Source organism: Amia ocellicauda, chromosome 2 (assembly GCF_036373705.1).
Source record: "Amia ocellicauda isolate fAmiCal2 chromosome 2, fAmiCal2.hap1, whole genome shotgun sequence".
Classification (NCBI taxonomy): domain Eukaryota; kingdom Metazoa; phylum Chordata; class Actinopteri; order Amiiformes; family Amiidae; genus Amia; species Amia ocellicauda.
This window is the reverse complement of record NC_089851.1, coordinates 8,673,598-8,696,901: the sequence shown is the minus strand read 5'-3', so window position 1 is coordinate 8,696,901 and position 23,304 is coordinate 8,673,598. Positions and strand designations below refer to the sequence as shown.

Genomic DNA, 23,304 nt, shown 5'->3' with positions numbered 1-23,304 from the left:
CAGAGTGGTTGGGGATGCGACTCCAATTTAATGCGGTGTTCATTTCTTCAGCAAAAGTGATTACTGCCCAGGAGCTGGAAAAGCCAGTGCACTAGGTCCCAAGGCTGTGGTATAATTGATAATTACGGACTCCCTGACATTTAGTTTTCAGCCAAGGAAAACCAAACAAAATTACACTTTATGCGCGTAAAAATTAAAATAAAATAAATACACATTGAGAAAAAAGAAATGTGCCGGATATCCATTCATACATTACATGAGTCCGATTAGGTGTGTAAATAGATTTAAGTGTATAATAGAACACCACCACCTCAACAAATGAGCACTAAACTGTATATGGATGGCATTATTGGAGTTATTTAAATGAAACACCACAGCGTTTGTCTTTCGAACCCAGTGTAATTGGTTGTGATTTTGTGAAATTATCTTATTACAAGACAATACAAATGAAGGGTAATTTGTTGTCAATTAAAAGTTGAGCGTTCTGAATATCAGATCCTACCAATGCAGTGATGCCATCATCAAATTTCAGCGGGTGTGAAAATGATTAAATATCCATCATGAGTACAAGTCAGAAAGCCGACAAATCATTAAAGATGGATTGTGGATGTCCTGGACAGATGTTGGAGTTTGCAGATGTTGGCAGGGAGTGGAGTGCAGAGCAGTCCGGGAATTTGTGCAGAATAAATGGGAATACACTTCACAACTGAAGACCACCCGGCAACCTTTTTAAAATATTTTTTTAAACATCTGGGACTGACATTTAAAAAAAAATATATATATATATATATATCCGAGAAGATACGATTAATACTGTCAGGACTCTCAGGGTTTACACTAGGTTTATACCTCCCCCATTTTTTAATTCTTTACTTTCAGCTTCCCTTCCATCAGGGCTTCACACAAATGGAAACCTAAGAAACAAATGTTCAGCAGGGCTTTAACTTGTCTTAGCATGCAAAAAAACTGGAAAAAATTATGAAAAGGAGGAGCAATTATTATAATAATGTTTAAAAGGCATTTGTTTTCAAGGTTTTTGCACCCGATTCCTTGATCTGTTTTTACAAGCAAGCATACAACGCCCTGGCCTCTTATTTGAAAAATGGATTAGCCTTGATGTGTACAGCAAACACAACCTTTTGAAATATAGATACATTCAAATGTAGTATGTTTCTTGTTTATTTGGTTCTATTCTTCTTATTTCATTTATTTCTTATTTGGATTTTTTGAACATGCAACTGCAGCTGTAGATCAGGTGAAAGCATATGATAGTATATACTTAGATTTTCAAAAAGCTTTTGATAAGGTTCCAAACCAAAGACTGATCCTCAAATTAGAAGCTGTAGGCATTCAGGGTAATGTAAGTAGATGGATTATGAACTGGTTGATGTATAGGAAACAGAGGGTGTCGATTAGAGGAGTCACTTCTAACTGGAGTGAGGTTGTTAGTGGAGTTCCACAGGGATCAGTACTAGGGCCTGTGCTTTTTCTAATCTATATTAATCATCTGGACTCTGGGATAGTTAGCAAACTTGTCAAATTTGCAGATGATACTAAAATAGGTGTCTCAGCAGATACAATCTTGGCAGCACAGGCTATTCAGAGGGATAATATTCAGTTGTGGGCTGACACCTGACAGATGAAATTCAATGTGGAATTTCAAATTTCAAAGTGCAAAGTATTACATGCAGGTAACAAAAATGTCCACTATAATTACACTATGGGAGGTACAGATCTAGATGAAGTAACGCATGAGAAAGACCTAGGAGTCTATGTGGACTCCTCACTTTCTCCATCCAAACAATATGGGGAAGCAATAAAAAAAGGCAAACAGGATGTTAGGGTATCTTGTCAAAAGTGTACAATTGAGAAAAAGGGCAGTAATGTTCAGACTGTACAATGCACTAGTTAGAGCTCATCTGGATACTGTGGACAGTTCTGGGCTCCACACTTCAAGAAAGATATTGCTGCTCTAGAGGCAGTTCAGAGGAGAGCAACCAGACTTATTCCAGGTCTGAAGGGAAAGTCCTACTGAGAGACTGAGGAACTGAACCTTTTCACCCTGGAACAGAGGAGACTACGTGGGGACTTGATTCAAGTCTTCAAAATCATGAAAGGCATCGACCACATCAAACCAGAGGAGCTTTTCCAGATCAGCAGGGACAAACGCACCCGGGGACACAACAATTTCAATACAGAAATGGCAGACCCTGCCTCAACTTCCGAAATCTGACGTGACTGATAATGAAAAATGGTTCTGTATTCCAGGAGATGAATGTTGATACACTTTCTGCTCGGCACCATGTTTAGTATATCTACTAAATTCCCTAATTACTTCCTAAAAGGTTTTCTGGTAACCCCAACTGCTAAGTTCGCTCAATCTGCTAATTTATATATGTATATCTTTATTAAAAATGAAAAATACACATCACAAATATTGATATTCATCCTTTTATTCTAGTAATTAAATAAGTTGTGTGCAAAATCCTAACCGTAAAAACGTAACCGTAGCTTGTGAAATGTATGAACAAATTTAAATTAACAGTAAATTAACTCTCAATAATAAGAAAAGTGGAAAAAAATGAAAACAAAGCTTGTGAAAGCTACTTGTGGAGATAACTTTCACGCTTACAAAAGCACTGACTGTAAAAGCTTTTCAAACTAATTTTGTAACCTTTGGTACTTCCCATCAAATGTTCTGCCTCAGTTCAAAAGAACAATTAGAGATGTATGGAACGAGGAAAGAGACCCAGCTTATTAATTAAGCAGTAAAACAAACATTGCGTAGGACTGATTCGGAGCAGAGACACAAGCAGGCACTGTGATCTGACTGTGCTGCCTAGCGATGTGTTGAGTAATCCTCTCAGAAACCAGCACAGATGAGCAGAGCGCGCCGGTGACAAAGGTCAAGAACACTATCGTCTCTGTGCCGACTTTAATGTGTGACCTTTATGAAAGGAGCGAAAGAGCTAAATTGCTGTCTTTATTGATAACTTCAGATGCACACACAAATCCACATAGCTATTCACTCCCTCTGGTCTCCGGCGGTCTCAGTGTTTGTATAATTTGAGCCCTGCGGTCACCCCACCGTCAATATGCATTTAAACTACGCACAACAACCCTGCTGATTCCTACCCTTGACCTGGACTCCGCTTGATCTTATTGAGACCAAGTGAAGAGCAACACAGGTTTATCTTCTAGCTCACAATTTAACTTTGCTCGTGTGCTTATTAATGTCTCTGGGTAGGGAGTCATATTAGTTGAAGGCTGGGTTACAAGGTCGACAGCAAACACTGTGGCTTTGAGGATTAAAAACATTCGGTTTGGAGGATAAGCTGTACGTACGTATGTATTGAAAAATAAGAAAAAACTAAAAATATTTAATCAAATGCTTACTAAATCACTGGAAGTTGTGTCATGGCTTTCCCTTAATTAAAGGAACACAAAAACAATGCCAATGCACTTGAGTACCGCTGACCCAAATCCATTTATTTTTGCATGGTTATTATTTCTGTGTCGAGCTCCATACGTCGGCATGTGTGTGCGCGTCTGTGCGTCTGTGAAGCTGGCGCTACATTCATAATTTAGAATATCCTGAGGCGCAGCAACACTGCACAGTCCCGCTCTGTGTATGTCAAGGTGTGTGGTGGGCCTTTCCCCACAGCTCCTACAGCGAATGAAAAGAAAGCTTGCAAAGTGCGAGTCATGTATATTTAATGACACGGACTGTTCTCGAGAAAGAGATGGAAAACAAATTGATACATTTCTGAGCTGATGTTTTTATCAGTTACCTGGCAACCGATCTATAATTTTGCAATAATGACCGATGCACCTCAGATTACACATTAATATGACCTTAGGGGACCAGTCCAAGTTTTCTTCCTGCTGTCATTAAAGCTCACAGACGAATAACAGATTTAAGTCAATTTAACAAGACTTCCTAGTAATCTTGACAGAAACAATATCGTATTGATAATTTGAAATATAGCACAAAACCACAGGCACACATTTAAAATGTACATAAATATGTCTCGTGATAACCACAACTCGAGGCAAACTAAGCAATGTTTAGAATGTGAACAGCAAGTTGTTGTGAATGCATTCTCTCCTTAAACAATGGAGACAAATTGGCACAATCAAACGGCTGTTGCATGTTTGCTGATTTAATCTAATTTGTATCAGATTGCAAAAATGTGTAAACGGACATTTGTATTTTGGAGTCAGTAGTTTCCAATTAAATTAATCAATACCTTAATATGTATGGATTTTTAGAAGGATAAAAATCGGCTGCAGGGGGAAAGTATTTTTAGTTGTATAATGCAGTTTCCTTGATAGCTTATATGTATTGGGCAATGTGACCTGCATGTATTAATCTCAAAATGACTACCTATGACATCATAAGTGTTCCTTCAAAAACCTAAATGTATAATAACAGGCCATCACTATTTAAAGGAGGTTTTATTTGGAGGTGTTGCCTTTGCATTGCTTAGCACTTCAGAAATCTTGGAAATCATATAATAAAATCTGTCCAAAAATAAAAATAAAAACATAAATCTAACTATAAGGTGAAAAAAAAGCTGATACACAGGCAAACAAATCACTGTAGCTTCACTCACCACTCATTCTGTATTTGTATTTCTTTAGTCCAGGGGCCGGGAGCGTCTGCTGTAAATCCCATGTCATCATGGGAGCTGGAAGATGATTGGTCCGAGAGGTGAGCGGGGAGAACAGGTGGCCTATCGTCTTCAATAATCACGGTGTCATCCTGGGGCATGTTCACTGTGGGAGACAGCTGGTAGTTACCTGTTTGGAGAGGAAGGAAAACAAAAGTCAGGGGAGACGATATTGCTCTGAAAAACACATCAAATAAACATGTTCTGCCAGGGACAGTTCAGACAGGTTTTATAAACACCGGCTTTGATTTAGATTAACTGGAATGATCTACAATTTTGTGAAAAACTAAGCATAAATAGAGAATGAAACTGAGGGAGTCCAAACTGTATTAGTGTAAGTCAGGCACAACGTACAATTTAGTCTCCTATTCTTTTCACCTGAAAAGTTTTTATTATCATTTGTATTATTAAATTGCTAAATTAAAATTAATTAAAAGAAAAACAAAATCATGACAAATGTAAACAATCGGACACATGCTCACCATTAATAAATAGTTAATATGATTAAATTACCTAAATTACTACACTTCCTGTAGACGCTGCTGGAAATGCAAAGTTGTTTTCCAGAATTTCAGTATAATTTTGGTAATTCTAACAGCTTACTAGCAATTGTAGCTAATTACTACCAGAATAGCAAATATTTACCCTGGCAATCCCCCATAGTGACTGTTCTGGTTTATTTATTTATTTATTTATTCCAACACATATTCCTCCCTCTCTCTCTCCCCCTGTCCCTAAATATATATAGTGTTTGTGTGTTGAAATAAATATAGCCATCAGACAAATATATATTAAGGTTTCATGTTCATGTACAGTGGACTAAATACAAATCAGTATCAGATGTAGAATAATTACAATAAGCAGTTTCATGTAACCAAGTAATACTACATGCAAAGAAACTGCTGTTTTATTTTGCATGCTGAGTGGATAAATAAAAACAGACAGGAAGTTCGTGTGCCAGCAGAACTGATCGCTTTCCTTTTGTTCACATTTTTTACTGCGGTTACATATATTGACATAAGCCCAACAGAAAGACCATTTCAGACAAGAAACATTCTGAAAAGTTGACTTTCCAGATGCACAAAATCATACAATATTCAAATTTTGCAATCTGTCTCTTAGGGAGTTCTGGATTGCAATGGTCAGGAGGCTGACATTAATTTATTTCTTTAAACTTCATATTGCCTCAGTGAATAGACAGACACCAGGTCTAAACTAAAGCACCTTCTATTTTAATTAACCAGGCGGTTTTAAAAATGTATCTTATTTATCACTTTGTAGACAAAATCCAACATACGTAATTGAATCATGACTTTAATTTAGAATGAGGAGTTACAGTCGTGTTCACAGAAATGAGAAGTTAGTTAAACTTAACACAAAGTAATTGAATTCACTGGAATTAATGCCACTTTGATTAACACTTTAGAGAATAACAGACATTTTTCACCTGCTGCATTTGAATTGCAATCATTTTTATTTTGTGCGTGTGTGTGGGTGGGTGTTTTTTACACAGCTAACATCTTAATTAAATGTTAAATTACAGGCACAATTTAAGACTATACAAGAGCAATAGATGAGTTTACAAATCAGCTTTATGTTGATACTGATGGAACCTGTAGCATCTTGTACACAAAATTCACCACAGTGAGAAATCAAGTTGTTTCATGAGCATCACTGCAAACTTCTGAATATCTTTCCATGTTTAAAGTATGAATGTTAACGCTAAATTCAAAATCATGAAAAACAAAATAAAAAGGACGACACTTAATTAATCACACAAATATTAAATCAATGCATCGATAGCTGATCATCTCTCCCTACAGCTCCAGAACATTGATTACAAACTGGTGAAACAATGCATCTAATTAGAATCCAGTTTGATGCCCCATCTGGACTAATAACTTGAGAGTGGGAGAAAGTGTTATCTTAAGTACTAGTACAGTAGACAATCCCATACACAGAAATAATGCTTTGGCAAAGTTCTTGCTGTTTCAGAGTCTGAGAGAAATGTTTGTGAAGCAGTTGATATGCCCACTTGCCTTGTGATCTGTGATTCAAAGTATGAAACCTTTGATTCGTTTGAATGATCCCTTCTTGTTTGGCCAGTAGCAGGAGTAGCCTGTGTGAGTTTTAAGACTCTCATCCAATAAAAAGTCTCTCATATTTAAAAATGTATATAAACCTTGGAAGCTGAAAACAAACAACTTTCACCCTCGCATGCTCAGCAGGACACACCTCTCTCTTTCCTAAATATACTAACTCCATCCCACCAAATAATGTCTGTGAAACGAAACATTACCTCAGACTGCATGCTAACTGACCGATGCCCAAAAAGGCTGCAGCAGGATTGAAACATGCTGTAAGAAAGAGTAAACCTCAAGACTAAAATAAAAACAAACAACCCAATATCAGTACACTGCGAAGAGAGATCTGTACTACATCTCTAAGTGAACAGCTTGTAGGCAGTATTTGTAGTTTATTTTTATCCTATGTAAAAGAAAAGTATGCACTGAAAGTATCAAAAGCTGTCTTTCTGAAGGAATCCTTGCCAGATGATGTGATATTTGACAGCAATGACAGCAAACACGGTACAAAACCATAACTTACATATTCAAGTGCAACATTTATCAAAGCATTGTGGCACATAAGGAAATCATACCATACAATAGACACGTTCACATGAAATCAGTGTTTTAAATGTAAAACTGCCCTTGGATTTCATATACTTTCCTTCAAATTCACAAGAGAATTACCCATATTATCTTCTGGAACTTTAGTTTGTGCCACAAACAGCATTTCCAAAAATCTTGAACATTCATCAGTGTCATTATTTGACAGGAAAATATCCATCCCTAGAAACAGGACTACATTGTAATTAAGACCTTCATCTGATAAAAGCTTCTTCACATTTCTTATTACACATCCTGTTCACCTTTATGTATTTTCAACATATGTCAACCCCAGTCTGAGAGGTATTTTCATATTCACAGGATAGTAGCCATGCTGCTATTAAGTCATGACTTGAAATGTTACAATATCTGAAAACATCAATTTTAAGCAAGAAAAAAAAAAAACATTCCAGCATTTTTTTTGTTTAGATTTTTGGCCTTATTGTAAAAACAATGCTAATCAAGTCAAACATACACTCTTTGACACAAGGGAGTGCTGTATCAGTATTTAAAAGCATGTCTGCTTTGTTATGCTAAACGGTGAGTGGACAGGTTGCAAGGAGATGATTCACAGCTTTTGAAAGGTGAAAATAATTAGGTGGAAAATGCAGTGAACACTCGCTACATGGACTCTGCAGGATGAATAATTAGCATGATGAGAAAATTATATTCATTCCACCTGTTGCGGGAAACGCAAGCACCTTGTGAATAATTAAACCCAGCCTTTAATAATGAAAATCAGAGCAACAGCTTGTTATGTGTGGATATGTGAACCACGTTTGCTCAATAGAGCCCAGTCTGTAGATTTAGAGAAGTACAATGAAAGAATTTTGAGGGTTTAAAAAGGTCTCTGAAAAATGACAGGGGCAAATATGCGAGAAAAAATGGACTGCGAAGAAAAGCAGGTACTTAACTAAATACGGTAAATCAAGCTGCCGCCTGACTGTAAAGTGGTGACATACGCCTGGGCTGTGATCTTTTTTTTTTTCCTCGGCTATGATTTATAGAATTCAAAGCATCATATGTGCATTTGAAATTTATCTCGCCAAGAAAATATCTGACAGTTTTATTGTTGATGCTGGAGGTTTTTTTTTTTTTTTCCTTTGCATGGTGTTTTTTCCATTCTTGCCTGCCTCCATTACAGAGAGATTCGACACTAGTAATAGGAGAGGGGAGGAGGCAATTCCATGATTAATGCAAAGAAAGCAAATGAAAAACATCCCTCACACATTTTTTTCATTATTTACAAGCAATGAACAGTATACAGTGTGTCATTAGAGGTATATAGAGGAGAGATTACATCTGATGCTGAATATTGTTTAATACCATTCTCCTTGATCGTAATTGGAATCACCGCTGTGTGTAACATAACATAGCAGAGCGCCGGGAACCAGAGTGCAGAGTCTACCAGTGGTGCCTGGGATTGATTTATTCACAACTTATTAAAAGCACAATTCCAGAATGCACTAACACAAATAAACACTACATAATTCTCATAATAGTAAGATTGTATTTTCAGTTATTATAAATACTGTTTGTCACAGAACCATTTTCTTGAGAAATTTTCATTTTTAAATAACAATCAAGATAAAGTCAATCAATACAAATATAATACTTGTATCTTTATGGGTAAAGAGAATCTCTCTCTCTCCCTATTCATATACAGAGAACTGTGCAAAAGTTTTAGGCAGGTGTGAAAAAATGCTGTAAAGTAAGAATGCTTTCAAAAATAGACATACTCATAGATTATATTTATCAATTAACTAAATGCAAAGTGAGTGAACAGAAGAAAAATCTAAATCAAACCTATATGTGGAGTGACCACCCTTTGCCTTCAAAACAGCATCAATTCTAGGTACACAAAGTGTTGAGCTGTTGTGGGATCAGCTTGACCATATGGTATGTAAAACGTGCCCATCAAGCCAATCCAACTGGTGGGAGGTGCTTGAGGAAGTATGGGGTGAAATCTCTTCAGATTACCTCAACAAATTGACAACTAGAATGCCAAAGGTCTGCAAGTCTGTAATTGCTGCAAACGGAGGATTCTTTGACAAAAGCAAAGTTTGAAGTAGACAATTAATTCAATTAAAAATCATTATTTCTAACCTTGTCAATGACTATTAATCCAAATCAAACTCATTTCATGTATGTTTTCATGGAAAACAAGGAAATTGTTGTGACCCCAAACTTTTGAATGCTAGTGTGTGTGTGTGTGTGTGTGTGTGTGTGTGTATATTAGAAATATGTTTTAAAAGATTTACAATGTTGGTTTTGTTTCTAAAAGAATGGCTTCAGCAAAACCAAATGAGTGGAAATACAGAGGAACTGCCTGCATCACTGTGATCTTTGAAAGCCTGCCCAAAAAGGGGAAATTTAGGCAACTAAACATTTAATTTAGGCAAAGACAGGAGAGCTACTTTAAGATCTACAAAGAGATGACATCAATATAAAGAAACAAATAACAGACATCTTTATTAAGCAATAATATAACAAATACTAGATGAAAGGGCCCCCTGTTGCCGAATGTGAATTATTTCGAATGGGGTTTAATCTAAATGTGGATCTTTCAAACCCTGTCTTGATGTAAGTACCACTATACTATATAGAAAGGTATATATAATACTTAATGAGGCAATCCATTTGTCTCTGAGAAAGTGGAATTGAACGCATTGCAAATTAATGACGTTTGGAGCACGAATCTAAAATTAAAGCCAATGGCAAAGTTCAGAGATGAAGGGTCGCCATCCAAAAAAAAGAAAAAAAACGTATCCACAAGTACTCCTGACATCATCCTCTATCAATAAAGTCATAATTCACAGATCCATAAAGGGTTATAATTCCACCAAAACGATCATAAACGATGTGGTGATCAATGCTTGCGCAGTTGTGCGACGGGACCGATCTGCAAGCATGCTGGTCATTAGAAGAGGAGCACAATCTTTAATGAACAAAGGAAATCTGACTACAAAAGCTTCAGTGTGGCCAATTCCTCTGTTCCTGGCCTGGTTATTATTCAATTGTAAAAGGTTCAATGATTGAAGTGGGTTTATAAAGCTCTGAAGAGAACAATTTTGCAATCCAGTGTCCCTTTGACATTAGATCATCTAGCTAAAGGTTGCAGTCTGAAGGGATACCGAATTTAAATTAGGACAAATTGTCATGGTAATGTCTATGTCTTCAGTATTTAGCTTTTAAATGCCATAGAGAATGCGAGTAATTTAAATAGCGTTTGACCTTTTCACTTCGGTGCCCTGCCTTTTGAAAAGTACAAATGGGTTCCCCTTCAGGCACAGTAGTGACAGTGGAAATGAATAAACAAAAACAAGAAACTTTAAACCGTTACATTGGCTCCATTTCTCTCGGGATATAGACAGCCGCACCGAATAATCAACACTGACGCAACTCTGCAAGAAAATGTTGATTATAACCTTCAGATAAAATCAACTACTCTCATTATTAAACCCCTTAAATTGTGCTTAGGCTGAGTTAAGCATATAAATAGACAGGATAGTGTTACAGTCAGGCTAGACTCTGTAACAGTAGTTTCTCCATTGCTGCTTTTTTTGTACTCTTCTCTACTGCTCCAACACCAGAAGACAGATTGCTACACAGATCAATATTCTGAACTGTCACATGGTATAACATCTGGTGTAACATTTCCATGATATTTATGTCGAATGATTAATTTTGATTTTCAGTTCAGCTGGGGTCAGTTCATTAAATCTATTACACCCAATCAAATTTCCATCTGCCGACTGCAGCTCCCACTGATTACAATTCAAAATTACTCTTAAAAATGCTAAATATATTAAACGAACCATTTCCTCTACAAAACAGATGCATAGGTTTTTTTTTCAAACAGAAAACACTGTTACAATACATTAGAAAATAGAAACAAATGAACAAACACACAGAGTTCCTCAATAATAGACGTGCACAGTGGAGGATTATGAAAATTATTCTACGGTAATCAATACCCCTGGTTCTAGTTAATCTCTTTATATTACAAACTGAAAAATCTCAATGGTAAGAGGGTATCTCCTGTGTTGAGTAATGATGGATACTGTCAACTGTAAAAGGCTTTCACACCTACTTTCAAAACGGTCAAACTCGGATACCTAGTCTCGAGTCAGACTCAATTACTGACCCAAGCAGAAGTCTGTAATTCCCTCTGTCTCGAGTTTACCAAATGGCAAACTGAAAGGACAACAGCATGCCTCCAAAGTTGTAATGGACGTTGAGCACATGAATCACTCTCAGGGCAGAACGCCCCCCAAACACTAACAGCATGCCTAAAGAACGAGGCTGACCAGCATGGATATTTCCCCTTTCAGCCAGTCTCTCTTCTTGTTTTAAAGCCGCACAACAAGAACAACACGTACCAGTGCCAGGGGTTAAATCTCAAATCCGGGCTCTAGGCACGACACGACGGAACAGTCTTTCGAGAAAGCTGACAATGTGGCCGAGTGCTAATCAACTCATCTTCAAACTGCATTCATCCCGACTCTGAGGAGGAGATATTTTATTTTCCACAGACCTAAAGTGCGTCTTGTAAGGGGCAGCATGAACATACATCTAAAGGGAGGACGGAAAACAAAAAACACAATATATGTGCTGTTAACTATTGTAGCAGAGATAGTGAAGTCTCTGTAAAAAGGGGTATAACAGCTCACTGAACGAGAAAGCATTCAAATTGTTCCTGTGTATCTATAGGTTCAATTCCTAGAACTTACTGACAGGGGCCGCTCCAACGGACAGCCTTCCAACACTTCAAAGGATCAATACGGTAGCCCACTGCTCTGCCGAATCAATGTGATGGCACTATCGAGCAAGATTAATGGCTTCTTTTCTGAAATCACTTTGTAGATCTCAGAGCAGCCACAGTGGTCATTAATTTCTACAAGTAATTTAATTCCAAAAAATCCAAAACTACTCCGGCAGAGTAAATGAAGACCGCTTAAATGCACAACACACTGTTCATATAGTGCAGTGCTGCCAGAAAACCCTGCCACTTAAATGTACTTTACAGCACACTTAAAAAAATATTTTTCCACATTAAGTCGTTGACACAAGCGAAGGAAAGTATCTCCTATAATGTATTCCATTGATTTAACACTAATCTCAATAACTGAATAAAATCCAATACCGAATACTAAAAGTACTCATCTGCATTATATGAATATCTTCTACACATATTCCAAGCTAGTTTATCACAGAACGAAGAGGACCAAATTAGGCTGGCTGCATTTTTTATTATTTTTGAGAGTGATGGATATTAAAATATATAAACATGTTGAATATGAGGGGGTGACCGGTCTTGCAATTGCCACTGCTCTCCTGCCACTGTGTTCACTCTTTCTGTCAAGGAGAGGAATCAGCCAGCTTACCCATCATCCTCCCCATGACAGGCACCCTTGGCGTCAGGTTATCATCCAGCCCCTCGATGCCGCCGTACAGAGAGTGGGAGATGCGACGCTCCCGGTCATCTAGTGACGTGTTGAGGGGCATCTCCGGCACACTGGGGCTCCCCGGTGTCTCCAGCTGGAAAAGACAGAGGACATTCACAGACACTTTCACTTACAATCAACAGAGGGGAGCCCAGCTGGTTTTCCCAAGACACACACCCGACTGGGCACCAAATAAGCAAGAGATCTTCAGGCTGGATAACAGGATAACGTGCCACGACATCTCTCCATAATGATCAGCTCCCTGGCTCACATTTAGCATGGCCTCCCATGGAGTCATGTCACTTATTGAAATGTCTTCATCCTATACAAGGAACCACGTCTCCCTAATGTTGTACTCTTTGCTAGTCGAGATGTACACCATGCCCACCCCCTATCTGCCGTATGCTTCGCCAACGAGCAACCGGTACAGCGCGTTCTCCAAGATGACAAGCCTGTCGAGAGAGGACTTCTCCTGAGAATACATCTGAAACCAACTGACTTTCCATTCCCTGGCCAGCCTTTTTCCAGTCCTGTATAAAATCAGCTGCCATACAATGGTATTAACATTTTGCCCACTATGAGTTTCAATTGTATTGAAAAATTACCTGAAAAAATTAAGAAAACTCACTTGGATGCAATATCTTACTTTAGAGATACAAACAGACTTTGGCTGGTTCGTGCTGATTATCCAAGGCTAAAACGGCGGACTATATTTCATCCAACTAAAGCAAATGTTTCCTGATAAACAAGCACTATTTTTAACCCAGACTTACAAACATGCTTGACCTGCTGGTCAGTAATAAATAAGACAAAGGAAGCACTGAGCTTCCTAGTGGTTATTTTGATTTTCTTTCTGTTGTCATAGTATTGAATTATAGCCTTAATGTCTTAATGAGGCCTGCACACTGATATTGGTTAATAGGCATACACAAAACAAAAACAAGGATAATCCTTTATCTGCTGATAAAACCAGTCGGTAAACACTGCATTAAAACAACTGTTAAATGTTGGAGAAGATGCATGGATTTCCAACAGTAATAACGACAGTTACCTCCTTCAACATACTCTAGTAAATGGGCCTGTGACATTTGTTTTTGGTCAATATACATCATAGAGCTGATTACTTTAGTCAGTCAGATTCTGGCATTTGTTTTAAACAAACTATTCTTAAGTTTTCAAAATGGCAATACATGGCCTTTGTTTTATTAAAGGACATATTGGGGAAAACACTTTAATCCTGATTGCCTGATTTCCATTAAGCCATTCTCATAGGATACATTTCTATTTACTTTTAAACAAAATCATTTTTAAAATATCCTTAGATGTAGAGAATTTGATCACTGGTTGCAGTTATATTTCTGGACAACAACTCTCACAAAACTCCACAAAACTCCCAAACACATCTGAAAAAGTCACATGCAAACAGGTAGGACAAATGTCAAGAGGTTATGGCTTCCCACACAGCTGAACTACTCCCTAGCAAAATAGAGCAAATTTGTAGTTCCACTGCAGTTGGAAAAGATGAATAATCCTGTATCAGCCGTGCCTTATAGATCCTCACAGCTCAAATCTTCAAGATACAGCTTTTGAAGTCAATGCAACAGACGGATGTCTCATGACATTTAAGGCCCTGTTTAAATGTAGGCAATATCACTAGGAAAGGAATTCTTCTTGATACATCCATAGATAGGCATACTATAGATTTCCATACATAAATTGACAGACAATCAGATGGATACAAATTATTAATTTGAAAATATCCTTGCAAAATTTTCTCTGCAGACGAGACTGATGTCTGGAATGATTATTGCATTTGGAAATTATCATCTGTTTAATATAAATGAGATGTTTAATGAAGTTTCAAAGCACAGGACTTATCTTGCTGTGTTTGATATAGCACTGAGTAGCTTTAACACAACGAAGGGTCAACACAATTACAATCACAGACACGTCACGCTTCAGCTGAAAAATAAACACTCGGGGCAAATGAATTATGCTCAGTGAGGTTTATATTGTACAACGAGGATTTGTTTTTTTTCAAACTTCGTGTATTGGGAGAATAAAAATGGCAGATTAGAATCGACAACTTTAGTTAAAAGGGTAAATTCATGGTCAAACCACAGAAAGGAGAGGGAGGATGAAAGCAAAGAGCAGAAATGATATAAAGGCAGTCCATTACAGTGTGGTAAGATGCCTAGATCTTTACAGCAGAGTAGCTTGCAGATGACTTTACCAGAATGGAAACTGCACATTACTGTAGTTATGATCACTTTTAAAGGTACTCTCCTTGAAATTGAGATTTACACATTTTGCAAATAGTTTGTATTTGTCTTCCATGTGGGGATTAGCATGTCATAAAGTATGTGGGGTTCAAGAAGTGCATTTCCCCACAGATGACAGTTACCTGTCAGTCATACGTGGGACTGACATCAAAAGGTAAGCGTTTCCATTAGTTGGGCTATATATAAGCTCCTGCCAATGTGCATTTTCCACATCATATTGCTTCCAAACATGTTTTTACTGGCCCTAATCCAGCAACTTAGCCATAATGCCTAAATTGCATTTCTTAAGCTTCCATATCCTTCAGACATTTAGCCCCTATCCTGTGGCTGAAATACTTTGATTAGCTGTTATCCTGGCCAAAAGTCATCCAGAAATGTATATGAACTTCAATATTAGAACAAACAATTTCAAAAATGTCAAAAAGTATATATTATGAAGCATTATACCAAACATAGACAATGCAAAACATAGCAAAATTACTAAAAATAATAAATCAGCTGTCTAGGCCACACAAATGATTCAGACATCCAGAGGTCTGGACATCGAAAGACAGGTGACCATCTCAGGTGTGTAAGATGGAGGATGGGAATACCACATCTAAGAAGAAAAGCTATTGATGAACAGTCACTTCTATTGCACAGGGATTAGCATTGCTAGGCCAGGACCACTTGAGCAAACAGGTAATTGTCTGTGTATCAACGAAAAGAGAAAGACTCTTCAGACAGCACCTAGAGCATTACGATTTCAATGACATACCATTTGATAAGGTAGCAAGGTCTGTTAAACCCTGAGTTTAAACCATCTCGTGCATACAGTAATCTTAAGGAGAGGGGTCTCATGTATTAATTTCAGAGAATGTGTATCTCATAAATGATCAAAACAGTTCATCAGCACCCTCAACATGAACTAAGCCCCAGTCACTCCTTGTGATGTACTAATGGAAAAACAAAGCAACAAAAGTAATTTAAGCCATCATGAAAAGGTCACTTCTTTATTTTATTTTTCTGTAAATAAATTAAGTTCATGAGAATGGGCTTCTGTCGCTTCCTAGGTCAATACTCATAAAAACATGATTTACTAGGCAGCATGATTGATAACTCTCTCAAGGAGCAATCGATTAACACTTTCTTCCGTAGGCCATCTCTGTGCAGGCAACGTGGCAATCCAGACATTTCCTTTTATCCAGTGACCAAGATTCGATCTAGAGTACTGACATTTTGTTTTCCTGGTTACATTCTATCAACCTTTCCAAACATTCACTACCGACATTTCTGATAGGGACAATGCTATTTTTTTGTTGTTTTTCATTCAACATCAGAATTCAAAATCAAATTCCTGAGGCAGGCAAATTCATGCTGGGATTCTCATGTATACATATAACTGAAGGGTATCACATCATAACTAAAGGAATAAATAAGGAATGAACCATTAAATAGTGGAATAGTTGCATCTCAAAGCAGCACCTTATTTTCTTCATCAGTCTCACATACCAGATCTAATAGTTAAACAATCTACAAAGACGAGAGCTGCTTAAATCAGTAAACACCAATCAGTATTTGTTGTTTTCTTTAAAAGAGGACAGTCTTTGCTAAATTGTCCTCTGTGTTGAAATACGCTGGCGCTTGTGGAAACAGCAGGCATAAATTGCCACCAGCTTCCATAACATTAACTTTCCCACTATTCCCCCCCAGGCGACTTCAGTTTCTCCTCTAACAGGCACTGCAGGCATGCAAGCCCACAATCCCCCGCTCCACAGGAAGGATACGGCAGCGAGCTGGAGACGTCAGCCACTGTGTTCACCTGGCAACGACAGGGCGACCGCAAGATCTCTTACACCCGGCTTACAGCATCAGCGGTTAACTGGATGATATTTTAAATCTAATTGTGATGTAGGGTGTGTGTATACATTTTGTAGACAGGGCGACACATATTTCACAGTATAGAAACTACAGTGCATAACAGTTAGGTTTCATCTGTATTTGAAAACTCTCCAGAAAGTATCTTTGGGTGTAAATCCACACCAGTCACTGTGGTGGTGGTTGTTCTCATTTAGTTAACTATAAATTCCCACACTGGACAGAATGAGGATTGAGGTATAAAAAGTAAATCTGTAGGACGTGGACAGGACAAAAAAAGCACCTCTTAAGATCTACGTTTCTGTTCACAAATTTGCAACCATGATGCTCTGCTTCTCTCTAACAGACTGTACACACATGCAATGTAGTTAATGATATGTTTCTGGTTTTGTAAAGCATGTCAGTGAGACAGACCCATGGATACAAAGGCATGTCAGTAGTGAATTGAAGGATTTGTCAAATTCCAACTCGCCCATCTCAAGTGAAACCCGGAACATTTCTGACCCAAAACATGATTTCTACAATGATCAACCATAACATTTTGACCACTGACAGGTGAAGTGAATAACACTGATAATCTCATTATCATGGCACCTGTCAGTGGGTGGGATATATTAGGCAGCAAGTGAACATTTTGTCCTCAAAGTTGATATGTTAGAAGCAGGAAAAATGGGCAAGCGCAGGGATCTGAGCGACTTTGACAAGGGCCAAATTGTGATGGCTAGACCACTGGGTCAGAGCATCTCCAGAACTGCAGCTCTTGTGGGGTGTTCCCGGTCTGCAGTGGTCAGTACCTATGAAAAGTGGTCCAAGGAAGGAAAAGCGGTGAACCGGCGACAGGGTCATGGGCGGCCAAGGCTCATTGATGCACGTGGGGAGCAAAGGCTGGCCCGTGTGGTCCGATCCAACAGATGAGCTACTGTAGCTCAAATTGCTGTAATAGTGAATGCTGGTTCTGATAGAAAGGTGTCAGAACACACAGTGCATCGCAGTTTGTTGCGTATGGGGCTGCGTAGCCGCAGACCAGTCAGGGTGCCATGCTGACCCCTGTCCACTGCCGAAAGCGCCTACAATGGACATGTGAGCATCAGAACTGGACCACGGAGCAATGGAAGAAGGTGGCCTGGTCTGATGAATCACGTTTTCTTTTACATCACGTGGATGGCCGGGTGCATGTGCATCGCTTACCTGGAGAACGCATGGCACCAGGATGCACTATGGGAAGAAGGTAAGCCGGTGGAGGCAGTGTGATGCTATGGGCAATGTTCTGCTGGGAAACCTTGGGTCCTGCCATTCATGTGGATATTAATTTGACACATACCACCTACCTAAGCACTGTTGCAGACCATGTACACCCTTTCATGGACCCTTTCATGGATCCTGCTGGCCTCTTTCAGCAGGATAATGCACCCTGCCACAAAGCAAAAATGGTTCAGGAATGGTTTGAGGAACACAACAACGAGTTCAAGGTGTTGACTTGGCCTCCAAATTCCCCAGATCTCAATCCAATCGAGCATCTGTGGGATGTGATGGACAAACAAGTCCGATCCATGGAGGCCCCACCTCGCAACTTGCAGGACTTAAAGGATCTGCTACCAACGTCTTGGTGCCAGATACCACAGCACACCTTCAGAGGTCTAGTGGAGTCCATGCCTCGACGGATCAGGGCTGTTTTGGCGGCAAAAGGGGGACCTAAACAATATTAGGCAGGAGGTCATAATGTTATGGCTGATCGGTGTATAATGGTGTTTTTTTATGGGAATCACTTCATAACTGAAATCAGATTTAAGTGTGCAAGTGCGTATGGAGACAAAAAAAAAAGAAAAAGATGCTGCATCATAAAACAAAGTTGCAATTGCTTTCAAACTGGAATCTCTTGACGGTGGAGTTCCCAGGAGACGTCTGTGATCAGCAAAGGGTTGACAGTCGAACAAAACCCTCAGTTTGGCTTTAATCAAAAGGAGATATGATGAATTTTAGATCACAGCAAAAACTTTGGCACCACACGCAGCCCTAAAAAAGAATAAATTTGTTTGTTGTTGTTCTGTGTGGTGGAGAAAAACACAAAACAACCTTCCTTTCCTCCATGGGTTCAAAACAGCCAGGAAAGTATTATATTAGGACTGCTAATAAGGAATACTGATGATTGCAGCATTGTGGGAAGTCTTTATAAAGCTTGAGTGTCTGTCAGTGTGCTTCGGTGCTCAAAATAACAAATAGTAAGGTTGCTCACAATACTTAAGGCACTATTCTACTCTTCTGCATTAGCCACTGTAATAAATATGTTATGAATAGCATATAATAATGTAATGAATAGTGAGTAATCAAAACTAGAAAAATAGAGTTCAAGTGATCAACTGGCTATTGCCCAATGTATGAAAAAATGTAGCAAGACTCAAGCCACGAATATTTCAGGGTGTTAGAGTAAGAGAGTGAGTGAGAGCAGAGAAAGAAGATCGAAAACGGAAGAGTAACTGGCTGACACACCGAGTATAACATCAAAGGACTGTAACCACACCCGCTCAATCGAAGGGGATCTTTAACAAAATGAGCACACTGCCTTGAGGAATATAAATACACTGTATTGACATGGACGGTCATTGAAGAAAACGTGTGCAGGAGAATTGATTAACTTAACTGATTGCTTTGCAACTGAATACCTCATCAAACAAGTAAATCTCTTTGGATCTCAAGGAAGAACAATGCCCTAACTAAAGAGAAGTCTGCCTGCAATTAAATCGAGCATTCACAATTAGTACTCCTATACTGACGTGAGTAATCAGAGAAATTAATTTGTGTACGAATAAAAATGTAAGCTTAGGTGTGGCTTATGATTTTTGTAACAATATGTATGTCGATTTGATGGGTGATACCAATTTTACCAGCTAAACTAATGAAATCAACCCAGAAGTATTTCACTGAAAGAACAGCACGCTGGTGTAAAGAATTATGTGAGCTGAACTAGACCAAGTGGAAACTGCTGAGAGTCTCTGAGATGGATTATTAATGAAGTACAATCTTATATCATATTTGAGCAATAATATTTTAGATATTGTATTTGTTTGTATGCTTGTATGTTGGGGGATAGGTGGTGTTATACTAACTGCCCATCTTTTACATTCATGAAAAAACATTTACAGAAGTATTACATTTCAATTACTATCCTACAACATGGTGGGGGGTGACAATATGTTATGTGTTATGGTGTGAGATATACTATCATTACAGATGTTAAGGTAATTTACAAGGTGTTAACTATTGGAGGGCAATTCAGTTTCTCTCATTCGACTCCTATATACGCTCTACAAACAAGGGTGTCAATCCAAACGTGCGTTATCCGTTTCTCAGAAGTTATTCACAGATCTGCAGGCAAGGGTTATAATGATTTCTTATAGCGCGAAGTAACATGCATTATTTATTGAAGTATTTGGGGAATTAAAAAAAGAAAAGGAGAAAGAAAGCCAAGAAGAACAGCCTGAATAAGCGAATGCTTTCTGTCAAGCTTTTACAATGAAAACACACCAGGCTCCTATTTTCTGAACTTATTTGAGAAAAGTCACACCGTGCTGTTTAGAATTAGCGCAGGAGGGGAACAGGACCTTGGAATGAAATACATGTTTTCCAGTCTATTCTTAAACACACGAGTTTGACATGCCCAAGGCTACACAGCGAATCGCAGGCCACAGAAAGTGTTTGAAGGGCCTCGAGCAGCTCAGATCGGGCCAGGCAAAGAAAATCAAAGATCCCAAGGACAGATACAGAGCATCCTGTGTTTCTCTCCTGTCACTCATCCACGCCTCCAGCCCCTAAAGCTTTGCCACCTAATTCTCAGGATGAATGTGTTTTATTCATTGGCTTGTCTGCCATGCTAAGGTAGATGGTTTCTTTGACAAGCCTTTCAGATTCCCTTTTTTCTTTGGATTTTGCCTTGTTTGTATTAATGTGTTGACTTTGCTACAGCAAGGATTTCAAAGTTGTGATGTGGGTTTTCTGTTTTTTATATCTGCCATGCTTTAAAGTTGTGTATTGTGATTGTGTTGCTTCTTTTTACTTTTACTGATGATGTTAGGTTACAGTCATTGCACAGTACACCATCATGTATACACAACTGTCATTGTGGAGCAGGGTTTATCCTTAGGTTTGCTATGGGTATTGATTAGGATTGTGACAGTCAGTCAGTCAGATGAGTAAGTTGTTCGTAACATGAGGGATAAATTGTATAGTTTTCTTCTTGGTCCAAACTGAAGAGTACAAAACTGATTTTTTTTTTATGTCATACTTCCTACAGTGCAAGAAAACAGTGGGATATTTCTTCTATAGTTTTGTCTGTTGGCAAATCCACTTCCTCAAGGGGTGACTGTTTCTCTATGTACAAAGGCCATCACAACTTATTTGCCCTGAGAACTCTGTGATGGACAGAATAGGCTGACCTCTGGCCTGGCAGTCCTAAGGCTGACTTCAACCTCAGTCTCAGAGGAGAGAAAGAGCAGGGCTGGAAACTGAGCTCAATATGTGATCCAGGAGAGAGTTGCTGTCTAGCTGCTGTATCAATCATTGCTAGACGGCAATTAATAAGACACGATCGGAAATCACTTAAAACACTTTCAAGAGCAACTGATAATCTATAGCATGGCTTTTTTTTTGTGAATAGACAGCAAACTAAATGCATCCACAAATTACTTGTCACTTGTTATCTTTCTTTTAAGAAAATGTGCATTTGGAAAAAAAAAACATGTCACAGGACATCTATAGCTTAATTGTTTTATATGCCAAAAGAAGTATGTACATCTGCAGTGTAATATAATGAAAATCTATATTGTTTCTTAAAATTGTGTAATACAAAATGACTATTCTGTGGTTTACTTGTAAAAGAGTTAGGTGTAGTAATTCTTGAACTGGATAAAGGTGTCTGATAAATGACACCATAACAACAACAAGAATAAATTGCAACCACAAACTTTTCCTGTGTGGTAAGAGGCAACATAATAACACATTTCAAGCACACTGACATTAATGTTTTATCCAATATTGTCTTTCACTACAATAAAAGTTACTTTCAATAACTTGATGTATTCAGCTGCTGGAGCTACTTTGGATTATTATGAAAATGATAGGATCGCTGTAAAAATATGCGATATAAAGAACATTCTGGAGCAGAAGAAAAAAACAGTTGATATTTCACGAAGCAAGCATCTATCTATGAAGACAGTTGAGCAGAAGAATTAATTTTGATCCTCTCACCTCTGCAATCTACTGATAAGGAGCACCTGGTTTAATTCACTTTTAACTTCAAACTTCCCTGCCTGCGTGTTGCCATTCGCTCTGCCTATCAATAGGCTGCCATTGATTTTTAACTCCCTGTTACCGTTATCAACTGATCATTCCAAACATGCCAACTGTTGAAATGCCAAAACTAATCTTTATAGATCTAGAAGATGAGCATTTACATTGCAGGGTGTTGCAAATCTCCTACAGCTCCCACTTTGACAGACTTTGTAGTTCTATCCTGAGTGCCCATGGCAATCAAAGCACTGAGCTACAGTTAATATGCAGCACAGCCAGGCGCTTTGAAGACCCACAGTCCCTTTCCATCAGACAAAACCTGGCCAAGGCTCTGAGCAAGCAACAGAGACACAATCCCTACTGAGAAATATGTATCCATGCTTCCAAAGTGGAGTCAACCAATTAGTCAGCCTCATTATTAGGCATCCAATTAGTAAATACCATATTCAATAATCTCTCATTACCTCATTGCGCTTTGCAACTCTCCTGGCAACTATCAGCTGTATCATCCCTCGCTTGTTGCCCTCCGTAGACATCGACTTTCGCAGCGTCTCCATGGCATCTTGGTTGGTCTTTCCCAACAATGACTCCCCATTCACTGCTATGAGCTGGTCATTGACCCGAAGCCTTCCATCCTATTAAAACAAAGCAGGATATTACATATATGCACACCATACACAAAATATATGCATTTATTCGGTTACATTGTAAAAAATTATCAAAGGCAGAAAGGCCTGCTTTATTCACCTTGCATGCGGCTCCTCCATTAATAATGGACTTGACGAAGATGCCTAGGTCCGCATGGTTCTCCTTTGACCGGTTGCCTTTGACACTGACCCCCAGGCCAGCAGAGCCCGAGTCATTCAAAGGGATCTCGAAAGTCAAAAACTCTCTGGTTCCATCAGGTGTCAGAACGAGGTCCTCCTCTTCAGTTTTCTACGGGAGCGAGAAAAAGACAAAGGACCTGTCATCCCACATTTTCCTGATGTTGTATTTCACAGTGTTTTCTGGACCGTTAAGATTTTGTTTGTATTGTTATAAGCTCGTTTTTACACTAGGTAACAATTTAGGAATCAACCACCAATGCTAGCTT

General features: G+C 38.6%; 1 protein-coding gene across 4 annotated transcripts in view; it reads right to left on the bottom strand.

Moving 5' to 3' along the window:
• pard3aa (par-3 family cell polarity regulator alpha, a) overlaps nucleotides 1-23,304 on the bottom strand; it is a 353,698-nt gene that overhangs the window by 113,077 nt on the left and 217,317 nt on the right. For all 4 annotated transcript variants that reach the window (XM_066717599.1, XM_066717607.1, XM_066717623.1 and 1 more), the window contains 4 exons: nucleotides 22,959-23,147; nucleotides 22,676-22,846; nucleotides 12,730-12,883; nucleotides 4,617-4,803 (listed from right to left, as the gene is read on the bottom strand). In XM_066717599.1, the coding sequence (XP_066573696.1) occupies nucleotides 4,617-4,803; nucleotides 12,730-12,883; nucleotides 22,676-22,846; nucleotides 22,959-23,147 (701 nt within the window). The remainder of the gene's footprint in view (nucleotides 1-4,616; nucleotides 4,804-12,729; nucleotides 12,884-22,675; nucleotides 22,847-22,958; nucleotides 23,148-23,304) is intronic.